General features: G+C 36.2%; 1 protein-coding gene across 1 annotated transcript; it reads right to left on the bottom strand.

The window, feature by feature from the left end:
• Nucleotides 1-9811: 9811 nt before the first annotated feature.
• On the bottom strand, nucleotides 9812-10621 carry LOC131016298 (wound-induced protein 1). Its single transcript, XM_057944961.1, has one exon. The coding sequence runs from the start codon at nucleotides 10405-10407 to the stop codon at nucleotides 10093-10095; it is 315 nt and encodes a 104-aa protein (XP_057800944.1). The 5' UTR covers nucleotides 10408-10621; the 3' UTR covers nucleotides 9812-10092.
• Between the last annotated feature and the right edge of the window lie 2465 nt (nucleotides 10622-13086).

Genomic DNA, 13086 nt, shown 5'->3' with positions numbered 1-13086 from the left:
AATTGATGGAATGAATCATATCCATTTAGCTGCATAAGGAATCGAATTCGTAACCTCTGAAAAAGGAAACAAATAAAATAGATTGAATCATATATATCCATTTAGCCGTATAAGGAATCGAATTCGTAACCTCAGCAAAAGGAAACAAAGAAAATAGAAAATAGATTGAAATATGCTCCTAATCGAACATGGAATATGTATTATGTTCTCGGCATATATCCTATCATTCTTGGACTGACATTTTTTTTTTGAGTTAAGTATCAAATAAGCTCCTATCATAGTGACTCTTATCACGTTTGACTTTCTTTAGTTGAAGTTGGGTCAACCAAATTCTCAAAGTGCCTAATTTGTAACAATCGGGCCCTCCACCCTAACGGCTGTTTACAGCAGTTAAGAATCTTTTTTTTTTTTTTTTTTTTTTTTAAATTTTGCCAAAGTCGCCGGAAACTCCATTTTCTTGATTTTTTTTTAATTTCTGAGTGGGACCCACTATCCACCACCATCCCCTCCTCTTCACCATCTCTGCAAAATCCTCTGGTACCGCCGTCGCTGCCGTACAAAATGGATGAACGATTCCGTCAGTACCACCAAAAGCCCCGCCGAGTTACCTGATTCACCATCTTGATCCTCTCCATCCATTTCATCCAAACACTCTACAACTCTGCCTCTGCAGAATCCATTTTCCCACATCAACATTCTGCACAAAATTACAAGGGATAATCATCTTCTCCAAAACCTCAAATTAGCACCACCTGTCACTCGCTATCCTTAATTACACACACTCCCAATGAATCATGAATATCACAAAACGAAAAACAAATGAATAAAAATCAAATCTTTAATCTTTTCAAGCTCAAATTTTTACAACTAAATGGAGCCCATTAAAGCAGTGAATCTCAACACTCACAAGCAACCATTGTCGTCTCTAACTCTCTTGCAAGAAAATGATAGCAACACACATTTGGATTGAGCACCGAAAAAATTAAAGAAGTTTGAGTTGACACCTAAAATCAAGAAAATGGAGTTTCCGGTGAGTTTCCGCCGACTTTGGCGAAATTAAAAAAAAAAAACTTAACGGCTGTTTAACAGCCGTTAGGGCGGAGGGCCCGATTGTTACAAATTAGGCACTTTGAGGGTTTAGTTGGCCCAACACACACAATATTATATATAATTATTTTATTATTACTTTTAATCGGAATAAGTTTAGCAATATTAAATTTAAATTTAAATATTGCAAAAAAATTAAAACGAAAAAAATAACAAACTAATAAAAATTCAAATTACGACAAACTGAAAACATAAATTACAACAATCCAAACTCGAAATTGAAAAAAAAAAACAACTCATACTAAGCATTTAACTACCATCGCCAAACTTTTACCATATATGCTCGATCAAGTCATGTAATAGAGAGTTCTGAGCTTCTCTATTGTGAAGTTGGGACCTAGTTCTCATGTACCTCACTAGGCTTGCAATCATATTCATAGAGTATACGAAATCATTATTTTCCTTTCCATCTTCACTTCGACGAGTATTATATCTTAGTTGATCATGATAGTTAAGGTAAGTGCTTCTTTCATCTTCCACTATCATATTATGCATGATGATGCAAGCAATCATTATTTTTTACATATCAGGATCCCAAATAAGACATAGCAACTTGATAAAAGCAAAACGAGCTTGTAAAACTCCAAATGCTCGCTTGACATCTTTTCGGGCAACCTCTTGATGTTGAGCGAACAACTGGTGCTTTCGAGGTTGTGGAGCAGCAATAGATTTGACAAATATTGTCCATTGAGGATATATGCCATCAGTGAGATAATATCCCATATTATTTTTGCGACCATTAACGATATAATTAATCTTTGGTGCTCGGCCTTACAAGATATCATCAAAAATAGGAGATTGATCAAGTACATTGATATTATTTCTTGAACCTGGAATACCAAAAAATGAATGCCAGATCCATAGGTCTTGTGATGCAACTGCTTCCAAAATTATTGTTGGCGTACCGCTTCGTCATTTTGAAGTGACGAGCACCAAGCAGACATTGGTGTTATATCTTATAGATCATTCCAACTTTGTGGATTGTTTGAAGGGTTTGTGTGTGTTTGTTGAACATTTTGAAGTGACCCTTCAGAGAAATTTTTAGAGGTTTGGTGATATTAAAAAATAGTAAACCGAGTTGGATTTTGCGAGAATTCGAAATTCATAGCATAATTAAATTCTAGAAATTTGTTGGAGCTTGGAATATTAGCAAGATTTGGATAATAGTTATGAGAGGGATTGAAATTTTGAGAGTTGAAGAAAGAATTATTGCCTCGATCCATTGAAAAATAGAGAAAGAAATAATAGAGATGTTATATGTAGAGAGAGAAAATGTAAGAATTTGAAGGTGTGTTGAAATATAGCAAGAGTGGTCCCTATTTATAGAGAATGATTTTTTTTTTGATATTTTTAATTTATTTTTAAAATATTTATATAAAAGATATACTCCCTCCGTTCCATTACTTTTGGCCACGGAGATTAAAAAATGTGTAGAAATTAAATAAATAGGGTTGGTGGAAATAGTTTAAATATTATGTATCGAGAGAGAATATATTGCCAAAAAATGAATATGGAAAGTGAGGCATTTATAATGGGACGGAGGGAGTAATCTATTTATCTAAACAAAATCTTCCAAACCAATAAAATAGAGACAAATGTCATATTATTATTGGTGCATTTTGAAGGAGAGAGAGAAACCATGGTGGTCTCAATTTCTTGCTGGTCGAACACCTCCAAAGTTGCCCCTTTTAATTTTTTTTTTTAAATTTTGTTGTCCTAGGTGGCGGTCGAACTGGTTGCCAAACTTGGACCGATGAACTCAGTCTTAGAGCATCTCAAATGCAAAGGTTCTAAAAGAGATTTTAAGGAAATCGTCCCCACTTTAGAGCACCCACTCTCCAATACAAAAGTTCTAAGAGGGCTCTAACTTCCCCATTTCCATTTTAAATTTTCAATTTTCAAATCCAATATTTCATTAAAATTAAATTTCAACATTATATTAATTAAAATAAGGGTTAATTGCACCAAAATACATGAACTTTAGTCACTTTTCCATTCTGCATATGAACTTTGAAATTTACATTTTTAATCATGAACTTTGCAAGTGTTCCAATTTTTCCATAAAATTGAATTTCAGCTGCTTGAAAATTGACGTGTCATTGTAGATGCCACACGTATATAACACTTGTCCATTTTAAATTGGGTGTCATTACTAAAAAGACGTCGTTTGGCAAGTGGTCCTCTAAACGACATCGTTTTGCGAATTAAATCCCTTAATTCAGATTTTGTTCATTTTTAGATTTGTAAATTTTAGGGTTGAAGGGAATTAGGGCAATTTCCGTAGAGAAAGGGAAAGGTGGAAATTGCAGGGCGGTGATGACGATTTCTAAGAAGAAACTAGGCCTCGCCGGAGACGAAGGGATGATGTCGCCGAGCACCAAATTATATACCGTCAAAGGGTGTAGTTGCAGCAATGGAAAGGTAAAAAATGGAAGGAGCTCCCAACATCAATTTCTTCAGACCAGATCCGCTATCACATGCTAGCTCAAGACCAAGGCTAGCAGCGAATTCCCCTCAGACCAGATCCATTATCCCCTCAGTAACGATATATTTGATGCTGCAGCACCCATCTGAGCAGCCTCTGTATCAACACCGTTGAGAGAACTGGCTGTGGTGCTAGTGGATACTGCCTATGGTCTTGCCCCGTCGTTGCAAAAATTGACGACCCTTGATTCAGTGCAGTGGCAATGCAAAATGAGAGAAGGAAAAAAAGGGATAGTCAAAGAAACCCTAGAAATTCGAAATGAGAAATCAAGCAAATGTTTGAAATTTAAACCTAATTTCATGATTTCAAACAAAACGACGTCGTTTACATCTTAAAGAATGACGTCGTTCCATGTGCCGGACGGTGAAATAAGTGGCACACTTCCGGCTGCCACATAGGATCCACATCAGCATCAAATTGGGGGAAATTCAATTTTATGGAAAAATTGAAACACTTGCAAAGTTCATGATTAAAAATATAAATTTCAAAGTTCGTGTGCAGAATGAAAAAGTGACTAAAGTTTGTGTATTTTGGTGCAATTAACCCTTAAAATAAAATATACTAATTAAAATTAAAATTACAATAATTAAAAGTTTGAAATTTTAAAATAAATCAAAAATTAAATTAAAAGAAAATATCAATAAAAATTTTAAAAAATTAAATCAATTCCCGGCCAAACAAACCCGACTCTCGTTGCCCCAATCCAAAACCCTATCCGTGCCACCCCAACACCTGTTTCAAATCTCTCTCTCTAAAAATCAACATGTGCAAACACGCGACTTTCACTTTCCTATACACACCCAGCACGATCGAGCCGCAAAGTGCGCCAGTGACTAGGTGGTGCGAACGGCGGAGCTCGATTCGACGTTCACACCCCCATTAGAAATTATCTTATTCTTCTAAGTTGTACTCATTCCGTACTATAAAAGTATGCACTTTTTCCATTTTTATGTCCTATAAAAATATGTATTCTTTATTTTTTTTTCATTTCACATTTCAACTTATTTATAAAAAACACTCCCTCTGTCTATGAGAAAACTTCTAGGAGAGAGTGACACGGATTTTAATACAAAATGTTGTTGAGTGTATTAGAGTGGTGAAAATGTGTTATATTTATAGTCCAAAAATAGGTAGGAAGTTTTTTTGTGGACGTCCCAAAAAAGAAAAGTAGAAAGTTCTTTCATGGACAGAGGTAGTATTAATTATGAAATTATTTTTCTACCTGTTTTCGGCACATGTCCACTTAGTAATATTTTTTTACTCAACCCTGCATGTATTTCTAAACGTGCAGGTTAAGCTCGGATGGAAAAGAGGAGGCGTTACATTCGTGGAGTTTGTTACACTTGACACTTCCGAATGACCATTGTTATATGTTTTCACTTTTGTTTTATTACTAATTGTAAAGTGTTAGCTTTGGCATGTGATGGTATTAGTATGAATGCCCAACTTGACCTCACGGATTGCACGTCTCCATACGTGTAATTCGATTATGTTTTTGTTGTGTCGTTTTACGAACTCTGATATCCAACTGTCTTTTTGTTGGTGATGTTGTAAGACAAACTTATGCTTTATGACTTGAATAATCTAGTACTGGACTAATGATGCCTAGTATTGCTTTGCATATCATCTGTGTTATAAAAGTCATCTTTGTTTTGGGTTTAACCTTGATGATAAATCGTTAAATTCATTATATAATAGTTCCTGTGGTTGAGTTGATTCTTTTATATGTTAATCGCGTGATACTTGGCCTACGCTATCACTGACTAGAAGTCGGGCCGCGACACTAGAGCACAAACACCTATTCACTAGCAAAATACAAAGGAAATGACAACAAATTATGTGAAATTGATGTATGAAAACCTTTTTTTGTTAACCCTCTAAACTTAAAGCGTTGTTTGTCCCCAAACAATAAAAATAAGATAAATAAAAGATAACAAATATGTGATAATGAATTGGTGTAATTTCAAGGGCTTCAAAATTTTCAAATATTTTTTCAAAAGAATGTCACAAGTAGATATGTAATTCAAGTAATCACAAGTGTCAATGAGTTCAACATTAGAGCCTTCCAAGCTTGAATCACCACAAGGTGAATATTTCAATGAAGCATTCAACTTTGAAGTGTTTAAAGTGAAACGTGTTTGAACTCAACTTGAAACAATGCATGCAATCTACGATAAGCTTGCCGTTCATCTTAACTATCTATACTTCAATGTGTTACAAATAAAGATCAAAAAATACTTTCACTAGGTTCTAATGAGGGCTCTTAGATGAAGTGAGATGTTATTAGGCAAGATAATTTATTTCCCCAAAACTAATAATCACAAGATGAACAAGTCACATTCACCATATTTTTTATCAATCAAACATAAGTATCCTCACATTTTCCTTTCAACCCCTTGGCTATGATTCCAAAAGACAAATTAATCCCTTTCATGCTCTTTCATTTATTAGATACATATTTTTTTTCCTTTTGTTTTCCTTTTGAACTTATAGGAGATTAGTGATTTTCTCTCAATCAAAGCTTGACAAGCATTTTCCAACCATTTTCATCAAAGCAACCACTAATAGTCCAAGTTCTACCCATTTATTATTGAATAATTCAAGTAAAGGTTAAAAGGCACAAAAGGTGAACTAAGATTATACTATAAGATTTAGACATAGTTTAGGTCAAGTGGCTAAGAAGGATGGCCTTAAATAACTTCAAAATTTACAACACATCTATTTTCATACTCAAGAGAGAATTCATGGCAAGTTCTAGAGATCACAAGTTTGTGCAATTGATTTACACCCAAGAAGAAAAAAGATATTGTGATAATATGACAATCATGAATGGCTCAAATCTTACAAGCTCATTTTTAAGTTCTTGAAAGCAAAATATTTAGCTCATTAATCACAATTAAGTTCAAACTTTTCATGCAACGTTCACATGTGATTCACAACAATTTGTCCAAAAACGTAAACAATTATAAGCCCATTACACGCTTCATCGTACTCATGTTTTTCAATATTCAACCTAAATAAATACTCCCTCCGTCCCAGCTTTTTGTATCCACTTTTAGTTGTAAATACTATTAAAAGTGGATACAAAAGCTGGGACGGAGGGAGTAAAAGATAAGGAAAATTTCAAAAATAGTGACAAAATTCTATTATTGTAAGAAAAACTAAAATAATTAAATAAGAAAATAAAAGTAAAATTAATCAACGGATAAATGAGATAAGTAATACATCTTCACCTCTCCCCCCCCCCTACCCAAACTTATTTCATACAAAGGAGAAATAGGTTTGGAGGAAGAAGAAAAAGGTTAATTGTCTTGGACTCACAAATGAGGTGGAGGCTTAGGCGGTGGCCATTTTTCAACAAATTTGCATGCTCCATCCGTTGCCACCCAAAAATATGGTGGCTTAGCAATTTTTGAGACATTCCAAGAGTCATGGTAATCTCGTTCACCATCTAAAGTACCACCACACTCAATCAATCCTTATTAAACAAATCAAAGTAAAAATCGAAAGATGAAGACAAAAAAAGTGAAAGAAGTAAGCCTTCGTAGAATCGCCTGTGTCGAGGTAGGGGTGAACCAAAGTTTTGACTTTGCATCTTTAAAGCTTGTGAACTCTTTATCTTATTGGAAATGTAAAGGTTGCATTGTAAAAGTTGGGCTTTCGACTTCGAGGGGTTTGGAAAACTTATCCTCATCTTAATTTCTTTTCTTCATAGTCTATTTGGACTACTTGAGGCTCTTCACTTAGCATTGGTATTGGTTTCCCATACGAGGTTCCATTATATAGGCTAATGGCCATGCACAAATCGTCAGTTCGTTTATGATTTTCCATAGTGGTAGCCAAAGACCTTCTTTGCTCATCTAGCATGACGTCCAAGTTTGCAGTGCTTTTTTCTATCTAAGCTCGTATAACTATGAAGCATTAGGAGATCGACTTCTGAATTCGATTCATCTTCTTGATAGTATTGATTTTTCCTTGGAAGTCTTCTAGAGTGGAATTTCAACTATTGAAATAATTCTCACACTTCAATGGTGGTTGCCACTCCATGACATTGTACCCGGCCCATGTCATAATAGTCGCCATAAGAATGTGTTGGTTGGAACACTTCTTGGATAAAATGGTTGCCTATAATTTTTTTTGACATCTATCATAAAACAAAGCTAAAAAAGAGATTAATAAACGATACATTATTCGTGCAATAACATCGAATTTTTAAAAAATGACTGACCAATTTCATCCATCTTATATGTTGTTTGAAGAACAATGAACGTGATAGAAGAAATAAACTGAAACACATTTACAACGAACAACAGATTACATTTAATTATAAATTTACTTATTTAACTCTCCTTAATTTATAAGAAATATATAAAAAAATTAAAATAATCTCAACCATTAAAAATTCAAAATAGATGGACAAGATTGGTTCTACGTTCTTACAATAAAAATTATTTTTAATTGAACTCGCGTGCGCGTGCACACACACACACACATATATATATTGGGGTAGGTTCCAGTGAGATTGATTTTTTTTTCACGAGATCATGAGACGACAATATATAGTGTTGAATAAGGTAGTAATTAGTATATAATGTTGAATAACGATATTAAAAATTTTAGTAAAAAGGAAAGTTTTTCTCCTCTGGATAAATATCAGCCATATGATACATTAAAAGCAACACTTACAAATCAATCTAAGATCTCACCACATATATGAGATCTCATTGGAACGCTATATATATATATATATATATATATATATATATATATATATATATAGGGTGCGGTTATAGTGAGAACCACAATTATCGTGAGAACATAAGAACCAATAAAATTACTGCATCTGCTATACAAATTAATGCATACGCTATTAAATTTAATGAATCCGAAAAAAATAATTTTTTTGCTCCCTTCAGGATTCGAACCCAGCACCTGCATCCATCCTCCAAGATGATGCATTCACCGTAGATCTTGATGATCGAATGGCTTAAAATGGTTCCCCGTTCTTATTTTATCAGTGGTTCTTATTTGAACCTCTCCCTATATATATATATATATATATATATATATATATATATATATATATATATGGAAGGGCTAAAATAAGAGCATTTCTTAAGATATAAAATAAGAATCATTTTCAGCCCTTAGATCATCAAGATCTACTGTTGGATGGATTTATGATCCTGAGTTCGAATCTCAAAGGTAGCAAAAATTTATTTTTCACAATTCATACAATAGAAGTTGATTATAGTGAAAACTGTAATTTAAAATGAGAGCTGAGAACACTACATTGACGTGTGAAGTTACTGTATTCGCTGTATAATTAATTGCACTCGAAAAAAAAAAAGGTTCGATGTCTCGAGAATTCGAACCGAGATGATGTAATATTCATCCAACAAAATAATGCATCCATCATACTGATTTGAAACTCACCCAATATATATCATTCAAATATCACCGAACCACACCAAACCACCTGCAACGGAGGTCTCGAAATTTAACAGATTGAGTGAATAGACCTCCAAATTAGCAAGTGGGAAATTTATAAATTATTGCATAGAATAAGCCCATCATGAACTAATACTATAATGAATAATTAGTATTTTGCAAAATTTATGATGTGCACGCAGAGTATTCCTTAGTCGTCAACACTAATTTCCCCAATTCCAACTGAAACAGTCAGCAATGATATACGTATGATGTAGACTTTTATTTTCGAATCGTGACGTGCATCTTTACATTTCAATTCTTTATTTAATACTTCCATCGTTAAATTATCATATAGCTGAAATTCTTGCTTATCGTCCAATAAACGCTCCATCTTATCATCTAATCTGATACATTTTCTACGTAGAGTTGGATAAGTTCTCCAAATTGTACCAAATATGACTTACCTGATGTTGATGATTATTGTTATTTTAAAGCAATTCCTCCGAGTGAGAGGAAATCGTTAAAAACACTAGGTTATTTTTCTTAATCTAGAATCCCAAAAATCATTTTATTTGTTGAAGCAAAAATCAATTTTTTTCCGGCTTTCTGGTTGTGGCCCTTAGAAATAATTGAATATTGATATAGCTGTCAATTACAGTATTATTAATCTAACATTTAGGTCGAAGACAAAAGTCGTAAATTGGAGTTGAATCAATTATACGTGCAATTATCACGTGTGGTTCGTGTTGATTAGAGTCGGGCCAATAAAAAGTAAGAACGCATTGATTAACCAATCACACAACAATTTATTCATAGCAAAATCCACTTGACACACACGACGCAGATAATGAAAGGAAAAGGGTCTCCCAATCCTCATCGTATTGGTCGCCCTTCTCGACTCTACGACACACAAACTAGAGCGACAAGCAGCTGATCACAGCACCAAGATCAATCTTAGCCGTTCATAGACGGATGATCCCACGGTCCTACCTCAACCCATGCCAATTTTATTCACAGCACACTGCGATATTCTATTTTATACACAAAAGTCTTAAAACGGGTTTTTATCAGATAGCGAGGACGAGACCCGGGACAGACTTTCCGACCCGACCGGGGAGGCTGCTCTCCCAAAGGGAGGGGCAATAGAGGGTGGCAATGCTGCAATCGGATTGGTCGGCGTTGCCGATGCGGGTGACGGTGAGGGAGGTGTTGAAATACTCGCGGACCTGGGTGATTATCCCATCGGTGACGGTCCAAGCGTGGACCCAGGCGATGGAGCGGGTCGGGTCGAATCCCTCGGCGAGGACGGTGGGGCCGAAGGCGGCGACGCTGTGGGGGACAAAGCTGAAGTCGGAGTCCTTGTCACCGGTGAGCAGGTGCATCAAAAACTGGTGCGAGGGCGGGCCGTGGAACCACCACTCGAGGTCGGGGGCGAGGATCTGCTGGATTGCCTCCGCGTCGCGGCGGTTCAGGGCCTCATACAGGGCGGTCACCACCCCTTTGTTTCTAGAATCCTCCAGAATTTCCGTGGGTAACGCCAGTTCCTGAGAATTTGAGTTTTGGGATTTTGCCTTTTGTAAATGGAGGAAATTGGTAGGAGATGGAGTGGGGGAGAAGGGTTTATATACAGATTGGGGAGGGTATTTTGGGGATTCTGAGCGAGGGTGTTTTGGTATTTGTATTTAGCGGAGACTCGCATGAAAGCTACGTGGCGCGTAGCTAGTTGGTGAGGTGTGGGACTAGTACTTTTCAAAAGGCTAATCCATTCAATGGGTTTTGCTGGATCCTTACCATTTCTCCAGCCCACCACTACCATCTCACTTTGCTTCACTGTGTCGCTATTTTTTCAATTTTTTGTATGCATCAATATTATCAGTTCACATTATTTCATTTTCCACTTTAAATTCCCTCTCCAACAATTTTTTTTCGCAATCTTAGGCCTGTGAACAGTGTTAGGTGGTCACAGGCCGGCTCCTTAACCACCAGTTTTAATTAAGGTCAAAATTGGTATTTTTAATGATTTACGATTGTACAATGTTTTTTTTAGTTTACATTTTATTAAATTTAATTTGCATAAACATAAATACCGGAATTATTACAGGGTATAAAACTCATCTACATATTCTTATCTCAGTTGATTTTTTATACACCCTCTGTCCCACGAAGCATGACACGGTTTTCTTTTTGGTCTGTCCCACGAAACATGACACGTTTCTAAAAATGGCAAAAAATTTACCATTTATTCACATTTTCACTTTTTCACCTACTACACTTAACATACAAAATACCAATTTCTTAATTCCCGTGCCGAAAAGAAGTGTGTCATGCTTAATGAGACGGAGGGAGTATATAGTTCTTATCATTTACTCATTGAACGATATTTCAAACAAAGTTACTATTTTGATTGTGAAGAAGTTGAACTTTGATTTCAATTTGGGAGAGCAGGTTCACAGGACCTTAAGTAAAAATTAGAAAATGAGCCCTTATAATTTTTTTTTTATATTGATGATACAACAATGATATATTAATATAATCGTTTTCGACCAATTATTCAAAAGAGTTTTTACTTTGCATATTAGCATATGAGCCCCCAAAAATTCGGGATCCTAAGCGATAATATGTTGAGCATGTATTCAGGTACGAGCATATGGGAGAGCAAGAGAGAGTATTTCAACTTAATAAATTGGATGGGTTTAGCTAGAGTCGAGCTTCTGAAAATAAGGAGAGAATGAACTGTTTCCACGACAAAATTTACGCAAATTTTAGAGATATGTTTATGTGGATCAAATTTAGTCTAAACAACCACAATTAATTGAGTCCGAAAAATCAACTTCATTGTTGGATCAAACTTGTGGTCGTGGAGTTGGATTAGTAAATGTATTTAATTTTTAGTAAAAATTGTTAAGTATATTACGAGTGGAGAAATATCTCATTATAAAGATAGTGTTAATAATGATATTCCATTCATTCCATTACAAATATCTCATTACTTTTGGACACGCAGATTAAGAAATATGTAATTAATAGATAAAATGAATTGATGAAAATTATTTAAATATTAGGTATAGAGATAAAAATATGTTACCAAAAAAGGAATTAAACAATATTTGTAATGAGACATTCCATTATGAAAAGTGAGATATTTGTAATGGGACGGATGGAGTAATTAATTATAGAAACAATAGGGCCGGATGACCCTATTGGTGATTGAAACTTAAATTTTGTCCATAAAATTTAAAACATCAATATTTGGCCATCTTTTATGTGCTCTACCTAATTTACCCTTTAACCCAATAGATCCAACAACTTTCTTTGACCCGGATCCAGATTTAGGGATTAACCCATGCCTTGTCTACCCCCATACCCCCGACCCCACCCACCCCCCCACCCACCCCCCTACCACCCACCCCAAGCCAAATTTTTTTTTTTTTTTTTACTTCCCCTGCTTGTCTACCCCCCAGACCCCCGACCCCACCCACCCACCCACCCCCCACCACCCACCCCCAAGCCAAAAAAAAAAAATTTTTTTTTTACTTCCCCTGCCTTGTCTACCCCCCAGACCCCGACCCCACCCACCCACCCACCCTCCCCACCACCCACCCCCAAGCCAAAATTTTTTTTTTTTTTTACTTCCCCTGCCTTGTCTACCCCCAGACCCCCAACCCCACCCACCCCCCCGCCCCCACAACCCACCCCCAAGCCAAAAAAAAAAATTTTTTTTTTTACTTCCCCTGCCTTGTCTACCCCCCCAGAACCCCGACCCCACCCACCCCCCCACCACCCACCCCCAAGCCAAAAAAAAATTTTTTTTTTACTTCCCTTGCCTTGTCTACCCCCCCAGACCCCCGACCCCACCCACCCACCCACCCCCCCACCACCCACCCCCAAGCCAAATTTTTTTTTTTTTACTTCCCCTGCCTTGTCTACCCCCAGACCCCCAACCCCACCCACCCCCCACCTACCCATCCCCCCACCACCCACCCCATGCCAATAATTTTTTTTTTTACTCCCACTGCCCTGCCTACCCCCTGACCCCCGACCCTACCCCCCCACCCACCCCC

Source organism: Salvia miltiorrhiza, chromosome 3 (genome assembly GCF_028751815.1).
Source record: "Salvia miltiorrhiza cultivar Shanhuang (shh) chromosome 3, IMPLAD_Smil_shh, whole genome shotgun sequence".
In the NCBI taxonomy this organism is placed as follows: Eukaryota; Viridiplantae; Streptophyta; class Magnoliopsida; order Lamiales; family Lamiaceae; genus Salvia; species Salvia miltiorrhiza.
The sequence above is the reverse complement of the archived record's forward strand: the minus strand, read 5'-3'. Positions and strand labels throughout refer to the sequence as shown.